An 18735-nucleotide genomic window follows, 5' to 3' on the forward strand; every position below is an offset into this window, starting at 1 on the left:
ATTCTCTGGTGATTTTGCATAATCCCAGGGTATAAAGTAAAACATAAAACACTGAGTGTGCTAGATGACCTTTAGGCAACTTTTCATAAAACAAGTCCAAATGAGTGAGCTGAGTGTTGAGAAATCTCGGCTGCACAATACAAATTCAATACATGCCTATCGAGAACTCATTTGATTATTTACAAAACAGAAACGAACTCACAGACATAGGAAACAAACTTACGGTTATGGGGGCAGGGTGGGGGTGGGGGAAATGATAAATTGGGAGTTTGAGATTTGCAGATACAAACTACTATATATAAAATAGATGAACAACATGTTTCCACTGCATAGCACGGGAAACTGTAGTCAATATTTTGTAGTAACCTATAATGAAAAAGTATATGGAAAGGAATACATGTAGGTCCATGTATAACTGAAACATTATGCTCTACACCAGAAGTTGACGCAACATTGTAAACTGATTGTAGTTGAATAAAAAAAGAATGCAAATAAATAAATAAATAAATAAATAAATAAATAAATAAATAAATAAATAAAAGAAATAGCATAGCTAACTAAATCCTTTTATACCTTAAATGATGAAAATTTAAAAATCACTGAGTTTTCCTCTTCAATTAAAAAGAAAGAACTCATTTGGTCAATATTAGGCCCTGCACCTGGTGTCAGGGACAGATGAACGAATAGATAAGGCTCTTACATGGGTAGAATGTAAACGCATGGAATCTGTTCAGGGAGACCCTGATGGACATGTGTGCCGCAGGGGGTGAGCGGAGGGGAAGACACATCTGGTCTTTGGCTGAGATGCTACTAAGTCATCGCTTTGGGTACAACTGACATGGGGGCAGGGTTCCTCCTAACACTGTTTCTCTCTGAGTGAGAAGGCTAGGCTGCCGTGGAAAGAGCCAGCCTTCTTGGGTGGGGTCTGATTTTCTTTCCTCCTTTTCCACTGCCCCAGTTATGCAAAAGCGGCAGAGAGGATAAGTATGGAAATGTGCACTTGATTTTGAGCGATTACAGTCAAGAAGAATTCATTGAAATGAGCACAAGACTTCTGGAGGACAAGGGCCCAGTCTTTCCAATGCTTTGCAGTAATACTTTGGTCTATTTCTCTTGGCAGGCCAGTACCAGACTATTAATGAGCCTCTTCTTGATGGAGTAAGTCGGCTGCTTTCCTTACCTATTTTGTCAGTCTTTGATATTTACAAAGTAAGTGGCTTTTTTAAGGTACTTGGTGAATTAAAAAAATGAACCTTCCCAAAAGGCAGAATTTCCTGGCAGAGAAAACTGCATTTCAATTCTTGGGTATAAAACTATATTCCTATAATATATGTAAATCACACCATCATGCCGTATGCCTTAAGCTTACACAGTGATGTATGTCAATTATTTCTCAGTAAAGCTGGATAAATAAATAATAAACAAATAATAAGGCATCAATATAGAGAAAGGCAAAAAAACAACTAGGTTTTAATCCCTCATATAAAATGGAGATAAAAATTAGTTCACAGTAGCCATTGTGAAGATTGAGTAAGGTGAAAACACCAACACATGGTGCTCGCAAGTGTGTGATGAAAATAGTTCTTCTTAACACTCAAGGTGAAATTTTAAATTGCAAAAACCTCTTTGAAAAGCAATTTCATAATAGTAACTAAAGAATTTTCTCAAGCCCTATTAATTCTATGGTTGGAAATTTAAATTAAAGAATTAACCTAAAAGTTGGATGAGTGTTTAAACACATTAATTTGTATTTCACAATAATGTATTTTAAATGGCAACATATTTGGATTATTAAATATTAAGTCATAGAAAAAAATCATTGATTATGATATATTTATATTATGAAACCATTAAAATATTTGCAAAGAATTATAATGATAAAAGAAAATTTTAAATTTATAACATGAAATCAGGTACCTGACAGTGGATAGATACTAGGTAGGTTAACAGATAAACAGATAGATGTAACTCATCATATGTAAAATGAAACTCTGTCTCTTTCTCTTTCTGGAACGAAATAAACCAAAATATTTATACTGGGCCCTGGGGGCAAGATTCTCAGGGACTGGTGGAGAGTCTCCTCAGAGTTTTTGTTATTGTGGTGTATCGTGTTGATTGATTTGCAGATTGAACTGTTCTTGCATCCCTGAAGTAAATCCCACTTAATCATGGTGTATGATCCTTTTGGTGTATTGTTGTATTTGATTTGTTCATTTTTGCTGAGGACTTTTGTATCTATGTTCATCAGTGATTTTGGGCCTGTAACTTTCTTAAAAACTGTTGTCCTTGTCTGGTTTTGGTATCTGGGTGATGTTGGCCATGTAAAAGCTTCCTTTCCCATCAGTTTTTGGGAGAGTTTGAGAAGGATGGGTATTAAATCTCCTTTGAAAGTGTGGTCGAATTCACCTGTGAAGCCATCTGGTCCTGGACCTTTGTTGTTTGAGAAGTTTTTAACTATTCTTTCAATCTCCTTACTAGGGATCAGCCTATTCAGATATTCTATTTCTTCATGATCACTCTTGGAAAATTATTAATTCTAAGAATTCATCCATTTCTTCTTAGTTATCCAATTTGTTTGCATACAGCTATTCATTGCAGTCTCTTACAATCTTTTGTATTTCTGTGGTAATCATTGTAACGTCTCCTGTTTTATTTCTTATTTTATTTATTTGAGCCTTCTCTCTTTTTTCTTAGTGAGTCAAGCTAAAGCCTTGTCCATTTTGCTTACCTTTTCAAAGAATCACATCTTAGTTTCTCTGATCTTTTCTTTTACCATTTTAGTCTTTGTTTAATTGATTTCTGCTCTGATTTTTAGTATTTCCTTCCTTCTGCTGACTTTGAGCTTTGTTTTTTCTTCTTTTCTACTTCTATTATGTGTAAGGTTACATTGTTTACTCAAGATTTTTCTTATTTCTTGAGGTGGGCCCACTGCTTCCCTCTCGGTACCATTTTCGCTGCATCCCATAGATTTGGTAGATCATATTTTCCTTTATATTTTTCCTCATGTATTTTTTTTAAATTTCTCCTCTGACATTTTTCATCAACCCAATAGTTGTTCAATAGCATGTATCCATAGTGTAATTTTTCCAACTTTCTTCTTGTAGTTGTTTTCTGGTTTCATACCCCTGTGGTAGGAAAAATGCTTTATATTATTTCAGTCTTCTTAAATTCATTCACACTAGTTCTGTTTCCCAGCATATGGCCTGTCCTTGAGAATGTTCCATGTGCACTTTAAAAGAACATGTATTCTGCTGCTTTTGAATGGAAGGAGCTAGATAGGTACATAGATGGATAGATAGATAGATAGATAGATAGATAGATAGATAGATAGATAGATAGATAGATAGATAGATAGATAGATATTCCATTGGTAATGTTTAATTTAAAGCCAGTTTTTCCTTATCAGCTTTCTGTCTGGGTGATCTGTTCATTGAAGTAACTGGGGTGTTAAAGCCCCCAGCTATTATTGCGTTGCTGTCAACTTCTTCCTTTGGGAAGAATTCCTCCTGTTAGTAATTGCTGTTTATGTTTTGGTGCTCCTGTGTTAGGGGCATATATCTTAATACATATCATGTCTTCTTGATGGACTGGCCCCTTTATCATTGTATGATGTCCACCTTTGTCTCTTGTTAATTTGCTGTCTTGCAGTCTGTATTAGTTACCTGTCGTCCGACACAAGCATGGCTACACCTGCTTTCTTTTGGCTGCTATTTGCTTGAGTATCACGTTCCATCTTTTCACATTGAGTCTGTGTGTGTCTTTAGAACTAAGGTGAGTCTCCTGGGGGCTGTGTGTAACTGGGTCTTATTTTTAATAGATCTAGCCACTTTGTGTCTTTTGATTGGTGAATTCCATCCACTTACATTTAGGGTGATGATTGATATATGAGGGCTTAGTACGGCCATTTTATCCTTTTTGTCTGGTAATTTATATCTCCATTGTTTATTTTTTCTTGCGTTTCTGTCTGCCATTTTAGTTTGGTGGTTTTCTGTCATTTTTTTTCTCAGCTTCCTCTATTTTTGTTTCACGCCTTTGCTCTAGATTTTTGTTTTGTGGTTACTGTGAGGTTTGTGTCAAATGTCTGGTAGATAAAGTAGTCTTTTTTCTGCTGATAGCATCTTAACATTCATTTGTCCATACAGGTTCCATCTTTTTCTTCTCCCTCTTTTATGTTTTTGTTGTCATAAATTAGCCCTTTTTATGTTGTGACTTCATTACCAAATTAAAGTAGCTATAGTTATTGTTAATGTTTTTCCACCTCTACTTTTATGGTATAATTAAGTGTTTAACAACATATTCTGATAGAGTTGCATTGTGATATATAGAGTTGCAATTTCCTGATTCTATTTGTCTATTTATCATGTTAGTTTCATGTACTTTCACTGTTTTGTTTCAGGTGGAGGAGCTCCTTTCAACATTTCTTGTAAGGCAGGTGTACTGGTGTAGAACTCCCTTAGGTTTTGTTTGTCTGGGAGAGCCTTTATTTCTCCTTCATACCTGAAAGATAACATTGCTGGATAGAGTATTCTTGGCTGACAGTTTTTATCTTTCACTATTTTGAGTATGTCATTCCGCTCTTTCCTGGCCCGTAGCGTTTCTGCTGAGAAAGCTGCTGACAGCCTAATGGGAGTACCTTTGTAGGTTACTGTCTTTTTTTCTCTGACTGCCTTTAAATTTCTCTTTACCACTGACTTTTGACAGTTTTACTACAATGTGTCTTGGAGAAGGTCTTTCTGCGTTAAGATAATTAGGTGCTCTACTAGCTTCATGGACCTGTGTATTCAGTCCCTTCCCCCAGATTTGGGAAGTTCTCAGCTATTATTTATTTAAGTAAGCTCTCAACTCCCTTCTGCCTCTCTTCTTCTGGAATACCCACCATTCTTATGTTGCTTTTTCTAGTAGAATCAGATAGATCTCACAGAGTTTCTTCACTTTTTAAAAAATCTCAGTTTTCTCTCCTCTTTTAACTAAATCATTTTTAAACTTCTATCTTTGAGCTCACGAATTTCATGTGGTCTCCTCTATTTCCAGTGCTTTCTATGCAGTCTTTAACTCATTTATTGAGTTCTTCAGCTCCAGAATTTCTGTTTAGTTTTCTTTTTTTTAGAGTTTCAGTCTCTTTGGTAAAGTTTTCCTTCTGTTCATTGGTTTTATCCCTGAGTTCACTGAGTTGCTTTCTGAGTTTTCTTGTAGCTCATTGAGTTTCTTCATGACAACTATTTTGAATTCTCTATCTGTTAGGTCTCACTCAGCTGTGACTTTCAGCTTTGTTTCTGGATAATTGTCATATTCTTTTTCTATTTTGTGTTACCATGGTTTTTCATGGTGCTTGATGAGTTGTTCCTCTACTGGTGCATTTGAAGTAGTAAGCACCTTCCTTGTTTAGGTAAATCTGTATTTACTTAGACTCTAACAGTTCCACAGATTGGTAATCAGAGGCCTTTTTGTTTTTCAATAGTTGCCACTGTAGCACAAGTTTTTGTTCCTTCTTACCTGAACTGCCTCTGGGTATATTCGAGAACTGGCACTTTCCACCATCCACTGCCTCTACCAGTGTTGTCACTGGGGCCTTACTGCTGCCAGCGTCACTGCCACCACTTGCATCTTTGTATCCAGGGTCTCTTGGGTCACGGGCACCGCCTCCCTAGCAAGGGGTGGGGAGCCGTGGTCTCAGGCACGGCCGCCCTGGGCAGGGGGTGCACGTGCCACAGGTGCCGCTGCGGCTGGGGGACTAGGGCTGCGGGCCCTGCTGCTGCTGTTCAGCTCCGTGTGTCCGCAGGTGCCACTGTGGCCGGAAAACCAGTCCTGTGCGCTGCTTCTGCTGCCGCCACTGGGTTTTTTGGGGTGGCAGGTGCAGTCACCATGGCCAGGTGGGCCCCACCTCTACTGTCCTGCCCCCTCTGTGTGTTCCAATCTGCTCACCTTTAGTTGTACAAACATGTAGATCTCTCTGGGGTTCTGGTCTGTCGGGCAAAGGAAACTTTGCTGAGCCATGGATGTTTTACTAGTTGTATATTGAAGGGGAAATTCAAGTGTCCCACACCACTGTGATGCTGACATCATTCTGGGGTCATTGTTCACATTCTACCTACCACAAGGATTTAACCGCCCCAGACCCCAGACCCTTAAATCTTTAACTCCTGGCTGAGAGAGTTTGTATCACTCCCTTAGCCATCACTGTAATCTTTGTCATTATTGTACCTTCCCTTGACTCACTCAAATGTCCCCTCCTTAGGAAAGGAACTTTGCTGCAGCCCTGGATGGAGCAAAAGGCCACACGGATGACGACTATGAAGACCCCGAGCTTCGTGTGGCAGAGGCGTGGCAATCAATGAAAATTTTACCAGCCAGGCCCATAAAGGAATCTGAATATGCAGGTAACATCTGGGGCCTGAAATCTGAAAATGCACATCCACGCTGTGATTCTGTGCAGTACCTAAGGGTGCAGATTCCGAATTAAACAGCTCAGGGTTAAAATCCTGCCTCCATAGCTTATTAGCTGTGTAACCTTGAGCTGGCATCTAAGAATAATGTCCTTTATCTCAAAATAGGGTTCATAATAACAGAACTTACCCCCGCAGAGTTCTTTTGAAGATTACATGTAGGACGCATGTTGAGTTTGCACCGGAGGACTTGGCACCAAGTCAGGGCTCTGTAACTACTGGCTGTTACTATCGTGATGCTCCTCTTGAGTCCTAGAAATGACTGATGAGCATGGCAGAAGATGGGTAGTCAGGGGTGGGGGCAACGTCCCCGTTAAGATGGGGTTTGCATAGAGGAGAGGAGAAGGAAAGGGAAGACCTTTGAATATGGCTGATTCGTTTTGCCAGTGGCCAGCATATGAGCAGCAGTAAGGCATGGCAGCAAAGCCAGACTTTTCAAGAGAAGGGAGACCTTATCACACACCCACCTTTGCCTCTTTCTAACTGGGGTGCCGTAGGCTTCCGCAGGCTCTCTGAACCTTAGTAAAGCACACCACTGTAAAGGAAAAGAGGAAGCATTTGTGATTTCTGAGTGCCTGACCTACTGAAATGAATCTATAGAAGTTCTTTGGGGAGAGTTACCTTGTAAATAATAATGATATTCCTTTGTTCATTGACTCACAAGCATTTACTGAGTATCTACTGTGTGCCAGTTATCATGTTAGGATTGATCAAGTGACACAAAGATAAACAAAGCATAATCCACGTTCTCAGGCAGGTCACAGTCTAGTGGCAGAAACAAGCATAAACAGATAACTGTGACACAATATGTTAAGGGTATAATATAGAAAGGGGAGCCCGGGTGGTGTGCAGGTGGGTGGGACCAGGATGATTTTCAAAGGGCATGACACAGCCCATGCCTTGAAGGATGAGTAGATTTCCCCAAGTGATAAGAGAATGAAGAATGTTCAGGTCCAGACTTTGGCTTTGACGCCCATGGACCCAAAGGAGTGATGTCTCCTCTTTGAGCCTCAGTCTCTTCCTCTCTTACGTGGAAGTAGAATTCCTTGCCTCATACCTACATTGTGATGATTCAGTGAATTTGTAGTTCTGTGAGTATTTTGTAAATCGTGAGTCCATGTAACGTATGACTTTAAATTCTTTTTCTCTTCTCACAGACACACGCTTTTTCAAGGATGTGATGGACACGCCCCTTTCCTTAGATGCCAAGACCTCTATCCCCACAGACGGGCAAACCTGGAACAAGTGGATGAGGCTGGAAGAAGTGAGTAACCGAACAGGTGTAGGGCACTTCCTGGCACCCAGGAGTTTCCCATCTGTCCTTCCCGAGGCGTACTGTTAGGTGATGAGCAGGTCAAGCTCAGTGAGGTGCAGGGGGTCACTGGTGGCATCATGGTCCTGTAGAATGAGCCCCTAGATGGAAGGAAAACTAATATTTGTTGAAGACTTTCTGTGAGCCAGGCACCAGGCTAAGGAGTTTCACCTGCATCTCATCTAATGCTCATCTTGTTTTCCAGAAGCAGAGTTTAGACTCTAATCTTTTGAATAATAACATATCATTTTGCCCAGATTTTAGGACCAATGATTCCAACTACTTGTGTGGTGATTCATATAGTCAGCCCTCCATATCTGCCAGTTCCCCATCTGCAGATTCAACCACACAAGAATTTGGAAAAAAAAAACATTTCCAGAAATTTCGAAAACGCAAAACTTGAATTTTCTGTATGCCAGCAACTATTTAGTATTTACAACTATTTACATAGCATTTACATTGTATTAGGTGTTATAAGTAATCTAGAGATGATTCAAAGTGCAGCTGGCCCTTGAACAACCCCAGGGTTCGGGGCCCGACCCTCTGGGCAGCTGAAAATCTGCACACAACTTTACATCACCCCTCCACATGTGCCGTTCCATGTCCATAGATTCAATCAACTGAGGATTGTGTAGTACCATCATATGTACTTAGTGAAAAAAAATCTCGTTATAAATGGACCCACCCAGTTCAAACCCGTGTTGTTGAATGGTCAACTGCATACAGGAGGACATGTGTAGGTTATTTGCAAATACTATGTCATTTCATATAAAAGACTTGAGCATCCATGGATGTTGGTATTCATAAGATTTTGGTATCCCCTACCGATACCAAGGGACAACTGTAAGTCACACAACCTCTCTGAGCCTCTTTGTAAACCCATATACAAAACACAAATAAAAGTCCCTGCCATGCCTACTTGAAAAAGCTGTTTGGAGACCACAAAAGATAATCTTATAAAGCTATCTTGTAAATGAAAATGCTCTAAACAGATACAGGATTTTGTTTTTAATAACACTTTTGCTAATAGTTAATTTTCTTAATGCAGAAATGCATAAAATGCAAATTAATCACCCCTGGGGTGGCAGGATTATCAGTTGGTGCATTTCATATTGATGTTTTCTGTGCAGATACACTTCACGGAAGGGAGTCCTTTCTTTTAACATTACGTTCTGGTCATAAAACTATTTCCCATATGATAAGCAAGCATTAATAAGCATGATCTTCATAGATATAGCTTTCCCCATTGTAAGATTTTTAATTTTTTTATGTAACAATTTAGTGAAAACATTTGAAAGGCTTTGGGTACATGCAGTAAAATTTCTTTCTGAAAAATCATTTCAATTTACCCTCCTGGAAGCCCTACATTGGAATTTCCACCTCACAGAATTCTCACCGAAACTGGCTATTACTTTTTTAATCATAATTTTTTTAAAAAGGGATTTCACTGTTCTTGTTTTAAAACTTGTATCACATTTATTAGTGAGTGTGAACATGCTTTTGAATATTTATAGCACATTCTTCCTTGTGCATTAGCTGTTCACATTGTTTACCTATTTAACCCCAGGGCTTCTGTTAAATATTGACAAGAAGAGAAAAACAACAATTTTTACCAAGCAATGCCATTCACACAGAACACAGCCGATAGAGATTGGGAGACCAAGATGAGGCATGAAATATTGAACATTTCCTCATAGACACCCAGCTAAACACTTTAACCATTCAGTCAACAAATTCATTCAAGAAATACGAGTTGGACTATATATATAAATAGATTTGAAAAAAGAAATATCTTCTGTATAGCACAGGGAACTATCTTCAATATCTTGTAATAATCTTTAATGAAAAAGAATATGAAAATGAATATATGTATGTATATGCATGACTGGGACACTGTGCTGTACACCAGAAACTGACACCTTGTAACTGACTGCACTTCAATTAAAAAAAGAGAGAGAGTCCTTACAGGAGCCAGTTCCCATGTCGACTCTGTAGGCTGGTTACAACTGTCTTAAACCACCAAACCATTACCCAGCTTGTCATTTATTGGGCACTTGTTATATACAAAGTATTCTGCTCAACCATGAGGATAAAGACTGAGCCAGGGCCCACAGTCTAACAGAGGAGGTGGTGGCCTGAATTGGCAGTTTCAATGATGTCAGACAAGATGCTAAGACAAAGGTAACACAAGTTACAGAGAGCAGAGAGCTGTGTCTCTGAGCCTAGACAGAGACTTTTGAGAAGTCTTCTGGAAGAAGCAATACAAAGCAGTCTTTGACACCAATAACACATTGCTTTATAATCAGTGGCTCTCATCCAGGACCATTTTGCCCCCGAGCATTCATTTGGCAATGCCTGGAGACATTTTTGGTCAGGACTGGGGGAGTGCTACTGACATCTACTGGGTGGAGGGCAGGGATGCCACTAGGAATACTGCAAAAGCACAGGGCAGCCCCCACAACAGCAAAGGATTATACAGCCCCAACTCTCAACGGTGCTAAGATTGAAAAACTTGCCTTTTAATTGAACCTGTATTACAGTATGTTGTGAACTCAGACCTGCATGCATGTTGGATTCTCCCTTTAGCATCCAAGCACTTATTCCTCTTTGGTCCCTCATAATCTAGCATTGATGCAGGTATACAGTAGGCACTAATAAATATATGTTTGATAGAGGGAGAGAGTAGCCCTTGGGAGGGGCGGGAAATATTCCTAGGCTGGGGATCCTATACTCATGCCATCAGAGGGCACCTCCCTCTGGGGAAGAGGCACTGCAAAGAAACTCTCATGCAAAAGATCCAAATGGGGCTAATACCCAAAGACACAAAATGGAATTTGGCCACCAAAGGGGAAAAAAGCAAGAACACTAAGGAAGTCCTGCCCTGACACCCTCATCATGCAGGGTCCTCCAGAGACAGAGACAATCAAGAACCTCTCCTTTTCCAGGCCAGCAATGGGAGCTGGGCAAGGGCATTGAGAGAGGCTGCCTCTGTGGGGCAGGTGCACAAGGAAGCTGAAAGGTGAGGATGCAACAGAAACTGTAAAAACCCTCCAGCACACCAGCCTCTACAGGGTCACCCTGGAGGAACTGGAAGCTGATGGTGTGATGAAGAAAGCCAGAGCAACAACAAAATCCAAGAGTGGACTCAACTCTTGACTAGATTGACCCGCAGAAGAGCCACGCCCTTTCCAGGCATAAATACAGTGGTTCAGTATTCCACAGAGGAAAAGAAGTGGACGTTGAACATCAGGGCATAAGCGTTAACAAGGGGTTTAGTGGCCCTTCCTCTCCACCCACCTAGGCCAGCTCAACTTGGTGCCAATAAAGAGCAGCACAAAGACTCTGCATTAGTCAGGGCTCTCTAAAAACAGAGGTGATGACAGACAGATGGATGGATGGGTAGATAGATAGATAGACAGACAGACAGATAGATAGATAAGATAGATATGATGGAGACATATAGAGATATGTGAAGATAGACATATATAGATATACATATAAATAGTGATCATCTCCATCTCAGTCCCATCATCAGCCATCTGAAAGCTGGAGACCCAGGAAAGGCAACCGTGTGAGTTCCAGCCTGATTCCAGAGGCCTGAGAACCAAGAGAACCAGTGATGTAAATGTCAGTCCATCGAAGGCAGGATAAGACCAACATTCCTGGTCAACAGTCAGGCAGAGAGATCAGATCTCCTCTTCTCTGCCTTTTGATTCTATTCAGACCCTCAATGGACTGAGTGGTGCCCACTCACACTGGGGAGGGCAATACGCTTTGCTCAGTCTGTTCCTTCAAATTCTCATCTCAGCTAGAATCACTTTCACACACACACACCCAGAAATAATGTTGAACCAAATAGCTGGACACCCTGTGACCTTGTCAGTCTGACACATAAAATTAACCATCATGGACCCCAAGACTGACCTAGGCGTAAAGGCTTTCAAAGGCATAGAGCATCATTACAACGTCTCCATCATCTTCTTCACCCTCATGTGGAACGATCAAACAGCCCACCCTTAATAGTCCAGCAGTGCCTTTAATACAATAAGTAATGACAGGGGATGGTTATTCAGCTTGCACAGTGTCATTTCCTGTTCCAGGCACACTGCGTGTCTTACTGCGTGTGTCACCTCCCGCCCTCATGAGGTCTCAGTACTTTTGTTCCCTGCATTTCACAGATGAGGAGACAGAGGCTCAGAAGGTTAAGTGACCACGTTCTCATAGCTGGAATGTGGTGGAGGTGCAGTCCCCACACGGGCATCCCACGAGGCCACACTCTGATCTGCCTGCTTGTTCGCTTTATGCCCTTGATCATATATGTTGATCTTCACAATAAGTCAAAGCGATGAATTGACTAAGTATTTTCCCTGTTAAAAAGATGAAAAGTGTAAGGCTCACAATACAGTAAATGCCTTTCCAAAGTTTCACAGCAATAAGAAGCAGGAGTGGATCTCAAACCAAATTTTTTTAACATTTTTTATTGATTTATAATCATTTTACAATGTTGTGTCAAATTCCAGTGTAGAGCACAATTTTTCAGTTATACATGAACATATGTATATTCATTGTCACATTTTTTTTCTCTGTGAGCTACCAGAAGATCTTGTGTATATTTCCCTGTGCTATACAGTATAATCTTGTTTATCTATCAAACCAAATATTTTTATGCCACATTCCACCTGAACACTCATCACTGGCCCAGCGGTACATGGATTTACACAAATTAACACATGTTTTCTGAGGGCAATCTCTAAGAATGATGAGCCCAGGGACTCAGGCCTTTATCCTTGGGACTCTAACTGTACTGAGTGGGGTCACGAGATGGTATAGTCCCGATTTAAGAGGTAATGCTGCCATATTGTCTTCTGCAGGCAGAACAACCCATCTCCAAGGACATCAGAAGCCAGCACGCCAAAGGTAAAGTCAAACCACAAAGTCTGCAGTATCAGTGTATTCGTATATTCCAAGATCCTCTTGCCTTTTTGCTTGTGGTCACAAATTTTCTTCAAGGTTATTAATTGAATTAACCTTCATGAAACAACTAATGTTAGAAAGACTCTCTCACATCTGATGCCCTTTTATCACCTTACCTGACTGATGGAGAAGTTGAGTGTGAAAAGTCATATTCCATATTGTGCAATTCTGGGAAAGTGTTTTGAAACATACCGGTTGCATCAAATATAAAACTAAGTTACTTCTGTAAACATACCCCTGGTAAAATTGCAAGACAGAAATTTAATTTTTTTTAACATTTTTTATTGATTTATAATCATTTTACAATGTTGTTTCAAATTCCAGTGTTCAGCACAATTTTTCAGTTATTCATGGACATATACACACTCATTGTCACATTTTTTTCTCTGTGAGTTATCATAACATTTTGTGTATATTTCCCGAAATTTAATTTTAAAATGCTGATTAATTAATATGAAAATAGATTTTTAAAGCTTAAGGCAAAGCAACTCAATTTGGAGATGAAGAGACAGGTAAGAAGCTGAAAGGAAATAATCGATTTCAGTAGCGCTGGAAGCACACGTGGAGGAGAGACAAAGAAATTTAATTGGATTGTACACATTATAGCTTCTCTCATCACGTTCCCCCAGTGCCCCATCTCCTCTACAGTGTCCAGTTAGAAAAGATGACAGTCCCATGACTTACATTTCCCAATAACTGAAATATACCGAATTCATCATCTGTGTCTGATGCTGTATTCTACAACGTATCAGTAATGTCACGTTTTCTTTAATGGAAAGTGTAATAGTTAGGGTCCTAACAGGGAACAGATGGCATACCCAAATTAGGCCACCAAATAAAGAGGTTCATGTACAAAGGAACTATTTAGTAAGGAGTGTGAGGTGTAGGGGAAAAACAACGGACGGTGTTGTAGTGCTGTCACCACCCCAAGACCCAAAGGGATCAGGGGACAGCTAAGGAGAACCAGGAGGAGCACACCACCTTGAGAGGAGCGATGACCACTGGTTGAGGGGCACCACCAGCCCAAGAGGACCTCACAGGGTGGGAGTCAACATGCCAACTTCACTCTCCAGCCTTCCTCGACTCTCCTGCTAGGACTTCCCAATGGCTGAATCCAACTAGAAACCACAAGGCAGGGCAGCCCGCATGTGCTGGTTGGTCCCCCAGGCTCGAGAGTGGGGTGGAGCAGGGTGGACAAGGTGGAGGGCAGACCTGGAGGGGCAAAGAGAAGATTCCCACAAAGGGAAACATGGTGGAAGGAGCAAAGAGAGCAGCCAAAGCCCGGGCTCAGCCACTCCCTGGCTGTGTGCCCTTAAGTAAGGCAGCTCTCCTCTCCTCCTCTGTAAGTGTGAAGTGGGCAGGGTTATGACCACGCAGGTCAGCTGAGTCAGCAGAGGCAGGAAACAGTAGCTGTTCCCTGGCCCATCTCTCCTCTCCATCCTGCACAACCTGACAGGTCCCTGTCTAACTTCCCCGTCCACCACCCTAAACCCCTCAACATAGGGGAGCTTTCATATCAGCGCTTCGTAGCCCTTATGCATGGCAGGACCTTGTATGTACACAGCACTTGATTCAGAGCCCTTCTCCATTAACTGATGTATTTTCAGTCCTTCGAGAACCACGTGAATTATGCAGAGGAAGGACTTTCACACCTCTTGACAGAGAAAAGGACCAGAAGCACAGAGAGATCCCAGATCAGACCATAATCATTCACATAGAAATGTTCTAGGTCATAACAGAACCTTCATGGGCATTTATTGAGAAATGAGTCCTGGGGAGAAAGTGGACAAGAAGTGGGTTTCACAGTCTCTCTTTTTTATAGACATCCTCCTTCAGTTCTTTGGTTGCAGAATCTTCTTTGACCCCCGTTCTGCATATAAGAATATGACTGTTTGACTATCAAGATGGTTCTAATCCCAATTCCAACTTGTGAGGGGCTTGCCCTCCACCATCAAGCAATTCTCTAGACACCAGCGAGGTGTCCTATAATCCAACCCAATTCTGACACTACCCAGAGGTAGCATCAGATCCCACAGCTTAAGGGCTCAGCCCTACAAGACCACCACCCCAGATGCCATCCCAAACCCAGATTGTCACCTGTGCTTCTGACAGACTGGCTCTAGATTGGAGGTTCCAACCACCCCCTCCTTAGGTATGATTAATTTGTTAGGGTGGCTCACAGAACTCAGAGAAACATTGTACTTACTAAATGACCAGCTTAGTATAAAAGGATATAACTCAGAAACAGCCAGAGGCAAGAGAAAGATAAGGCAAGGTATGGGGAGAGGGCACAGGGCCTCCACACTCCCTGAATCTTCATGTGCTCACCAACCCAGAAGCCCTCCAAACTCCAAACTTTCAGGTTCTTATGGAGGCTTCAGGACATAGGCATGGCTGATTAAATCATTGACCATTGGTGGTTGAGCACAATCTCAAGCCACTCTCCACTCCCTGGGGTGTGGGGGTGTGGGTAGATGTGGGGGCCTGTAAGTTCCAACCCTCTAATCACATGGTTGGCTCCACTGGCGGCCAGCCCCCATTCTTAGGTAGGGTCCAAAAGTTGCTTCCTTGATGTTACAAGCATAGCTCTCATCATCTGGGAAATTCCAAGGGATTGAAGAGCTTGGACCAGACTCTAAAGACCAAATATATATTTCTTATTATAAATCACAATATCACAACTATTTATTGTATTTATTGTATTTCTCTACATGTATTTATCTACACTTTGCCTCAGCTCACAAATATTTGGAGTAGTTAACAAAAACTTGCATGGTAGACTAGAAGAACTTTTTTTTTTAATCATAACAAACATCTAGATAGACTGTGAGACTAAGGTAAAGATAAAATTCAGGATCCTCAGGCACACATCAGTACATTCTATTAAAATGAAGCTACTGGTTTGCTTCTGAGCTTCCCAGTAGTCTAAGCAAAAAGGGGATCATGCTTTTTTATGTGAAATTAGCTGCTCAAAACAAAACAAAAAGCAGTTCCTCAGGAAGTGCCACAAGAATGTATCTTTCAGAGTTAATTGAGTCAATTTTGTAGGCGATGTTGGCTGATATATGGGTATCACAAAATACGACTGTTTTTCAAAAGTCAACCCCAGTGTCAACTGAAGTCATAACTGCAGAGAGGACCTCAGTGAGAGTGAGGCTCACAGAAGTTGAGCTTGTAGGTGGTGTGCAAAACTTCTTCAATAAGAGTAATTTTCTTTACGTCTTCTTCTCCTACACTTCCATAATTGATGGTTCTCCATTACCACCCAGAACTCTAAGGCACTGAACCAAGAAGGAGACTGAAAGAGGGGAAGGTAATATGAATACCCCCGTTTTTTTGGATCAGGCATCTTGCTGGAAAATGCTTGAATGATTTATGTGTTTATTACAAAATTCTGTATTTTTGATGCAAACTCATTCTCAGATAATTTATTCATTCTCACAAAATGACATAGAAAAAAAACATATTGGATGGTTCAGTCATGGCAGAATTTTATGATGATATTTTTCATCCAGTTGAGCAGTTACAGATTTATGTTAATGTACATTTCATATTATTTTTCTTGGAATCATATTCTGACATTATCCGGAAACTGTCAGAGTTTGAGAACTTATCTTCCCTGAATATTGTTTTTTTTTTTTTCATTCCTAAAAATGGGTAAAAGTGGAAGTACTTATAAGATGTAAGTTGTTTGGGATGAACCATTAGCATTAGCCACAGATCCAGAAGAAATCATCTCTTTTCAGATAAGGATAGCTGCAATAGTCAAAAATGGTGTGGCTCAGCATCCTAATGCTGAGAATAAAGGAGGCTAAAATGAGTTTGTCTTTGCCTTACATGTGAACCAAGCACAAACTCTAAACCAATATCCTCTAGGGTGAAAAGTACACCATATACAAGAATGAATTTATAACGAAATACAATAAACCAGCCAAGAAAAGAAAGAGGGAATTATGCCTAGGTGGTTGAACATGTGTCTCTGGAAACACGAGCTTGCTTGAAAAGAAGCAAAAGAGAATTCCACATAATGCCATCAAAAGGCCTTTCTACTAGTTTGCTTTTAGCCGAATTTAGATGTCAAAGAAATTAGAATCAGAGATGAGCTTAGAGTTAATCTGGTTGAGTACCCTCATTTTATGCAAAGAATCCTAGCAAGAGAAGTAGCTCGCTCAAGGTCACAGAGCAAGCAGTCAGAGCCTAGACCAGAATCCAGTGTTTTGTCAACTGCAGCAATGTTTTCAAGATTTTCATACATTTGCAAGTATCTAAAGCTTTTTCTGCAAACTCCGCCTCCTGTTCCCTAATTTCCCACCCATCCAAACTGTACAATGTTTAGCGCAAAGAAACATGAATTGATGGATGATATTGCCCCCTAGTGGCAGAATACAGCAACACAAAACTTTGCAAAAATGGAATTTGGCATCCTATAGATTATATCCTTAACAAAAATAAAACCTTTAGTCCACAGACCTAGAAATAATTAGAAGTAAATTTAAAATTACTCTCCTACCATTTTGGATTTAAATTTATTTCAATCACTGTCTCAAAATCAATAGAGGCATTGGTACAACATTCAGTTCAAAGGTAATGTTGTCAACTTTGGAAAATCTCTCATTAATGACACTACGGGACAGTATTTTGTCTCACCACCATTCAGAGAAAAGGAAAGGCATTTGACAGCTCTTTAATGTCCCTAGTACACTTTCCCATAGAGCAATATCAAGTAGCCACAAATAGAAGAATTAAAAAAGGCAGCTGCAACACTGTAATGATAACTACCAGAGTAGAAGGTTCACTTTATTCAAATCATTTTGTGCCAGGGGATGGAGTCACATAAGACCTTAGACCGTGAGTTGGGTCTATACTAACTGTTGGGGGAACTCAAAAAAGTGCGTACGTATCAATTCTGCCTCAGAGGAAGAATTGTGTGTCCTAAGAAGGATTCACAGAGCAAAGGACATTGGACTGAGGTGTAAAACAGGGGAGGTTAAACATTATTTTTGATGCACAGAAGCAACTTTAACGTGGTTGCATGAATGTTGGGCTTGGGGACCAGGAGCCCTGGGTTCTAATCCCAGTGCTACCGCTTTCCAAATTGAAATCTGCAAGGAACGTAACCTCTCCAAATGTAAGTTTCCATGTCTATAAAACAGAGGAAATGCACCTACATCATAAGACACTTGTCCATTTTAAAGGTGATAACCAGCCGAATCCTAGAGCACAGTTACTGATCCATGACGGACCCTGGACAAAAGGATGTTGAACTGAACTGGTGATTTTCAGGATTCTTTCCTCCCTCTTTCACCCCCTGCCATCCTGCCTACACTGGGAAGTCGCCCTGCCTCTCCGTGTAGGCTGAAGGCACCTCATGCTCCATCTAGTTCGGTGTTAAGCATACACAGTAGACCTGCTGCCCGTGATTATCAACCACAAAGACCAAAGTTTAGTAAATGTTGTTTTCCCTGCAGCAAACACGTGGCACTGTGCTGAGTGCATAGTGGCTGCACAGTAAACACTCAATTATGCTAAAATTTAGCCCATTTGATTAAAATCATATTAGATAAGCATTGCCAGGGGTCTTAGAACCCCCTGGAGACAAACCTGTGACCCTCGGCCACACCTTCCCATTAGGCAGAGCATGGAAGGGGCAAGTCCAGAAGCCTGGTTGCTTCTGGCCCCATCTCTGTCGCTGCTCCTGAATTTAGGCAAATGATACTCCCCCGCTGGCCCTTAGTCTCCCACCTGTAGAAATGTGGTAGGACCCAGTGGTCTCTCACATGCTGTGAATCCATGGATATGGTTCATAAACACAAAGCCACCCAGTCCACTGCCCTCATCATCACCCCTGAAGTCTTGGTCCTTCACGCCACCCTGCCTGCCCACCTCTCCTGCACTCCCTGGGACACCCAGGTCAGCAGAAAAGACGGCTCCCCGGGCATGTTCTGGAAAGATGCCGCTGTCCCACACCCATCACTAAAGCCCATCCTGCAACTGTCTCAGTGCCTG

The 18735-nt window shown here is 41.1% G+C and overlaps 1 protein-coding gene across 4 annotated transcripts in view; it reads left to right on the forward strand.

Annotated features, from left to right (window-relative positions):
* The window catches only part of CLNK (cytokine dependent hematopoietic cell linker), a 184028-nt gene that overhangs the window by 117949 nt on the left and 47344 nt on the right, over positions 1–18735 (forward strand). For all 4 annotated transcript variants that reach the window (XM_064488054.1, XM_064488057.1, XM_031437329.2 and 1 more), the window contains 4 exons: positions 1121–1158; positions 6236–6377; positions 7601–7707; positions 12627–12672. In XM_064488054.1, the coding sequence (XP_064344124.1) occupies positions 1121–1158; positions 6236–6377; positions 7601–7707; positions 12627–12672 (333 nt within the window). The remainder of the gene's footprint in view (positions 1–1120; positions 1159–6235; positions 6378–7600; positions 7708–12626; positions 12673–18735) is intronic.

The sequence above is a fragment of the Camelus dromedarius genome, chromosome 1 (genome assembly GCF_036321535.1).
Source record: "Camelus dromedarius isolate mCamDro1 chromosome 1, mCamDro1.pat, whole genome shotgun sequence".
Lineage (NCBI taxonomy): Eukaryota > Metazoa > Chordata > Mammalia > Artiodactyla > Camelidae > Camelus > Camelus dromedarius.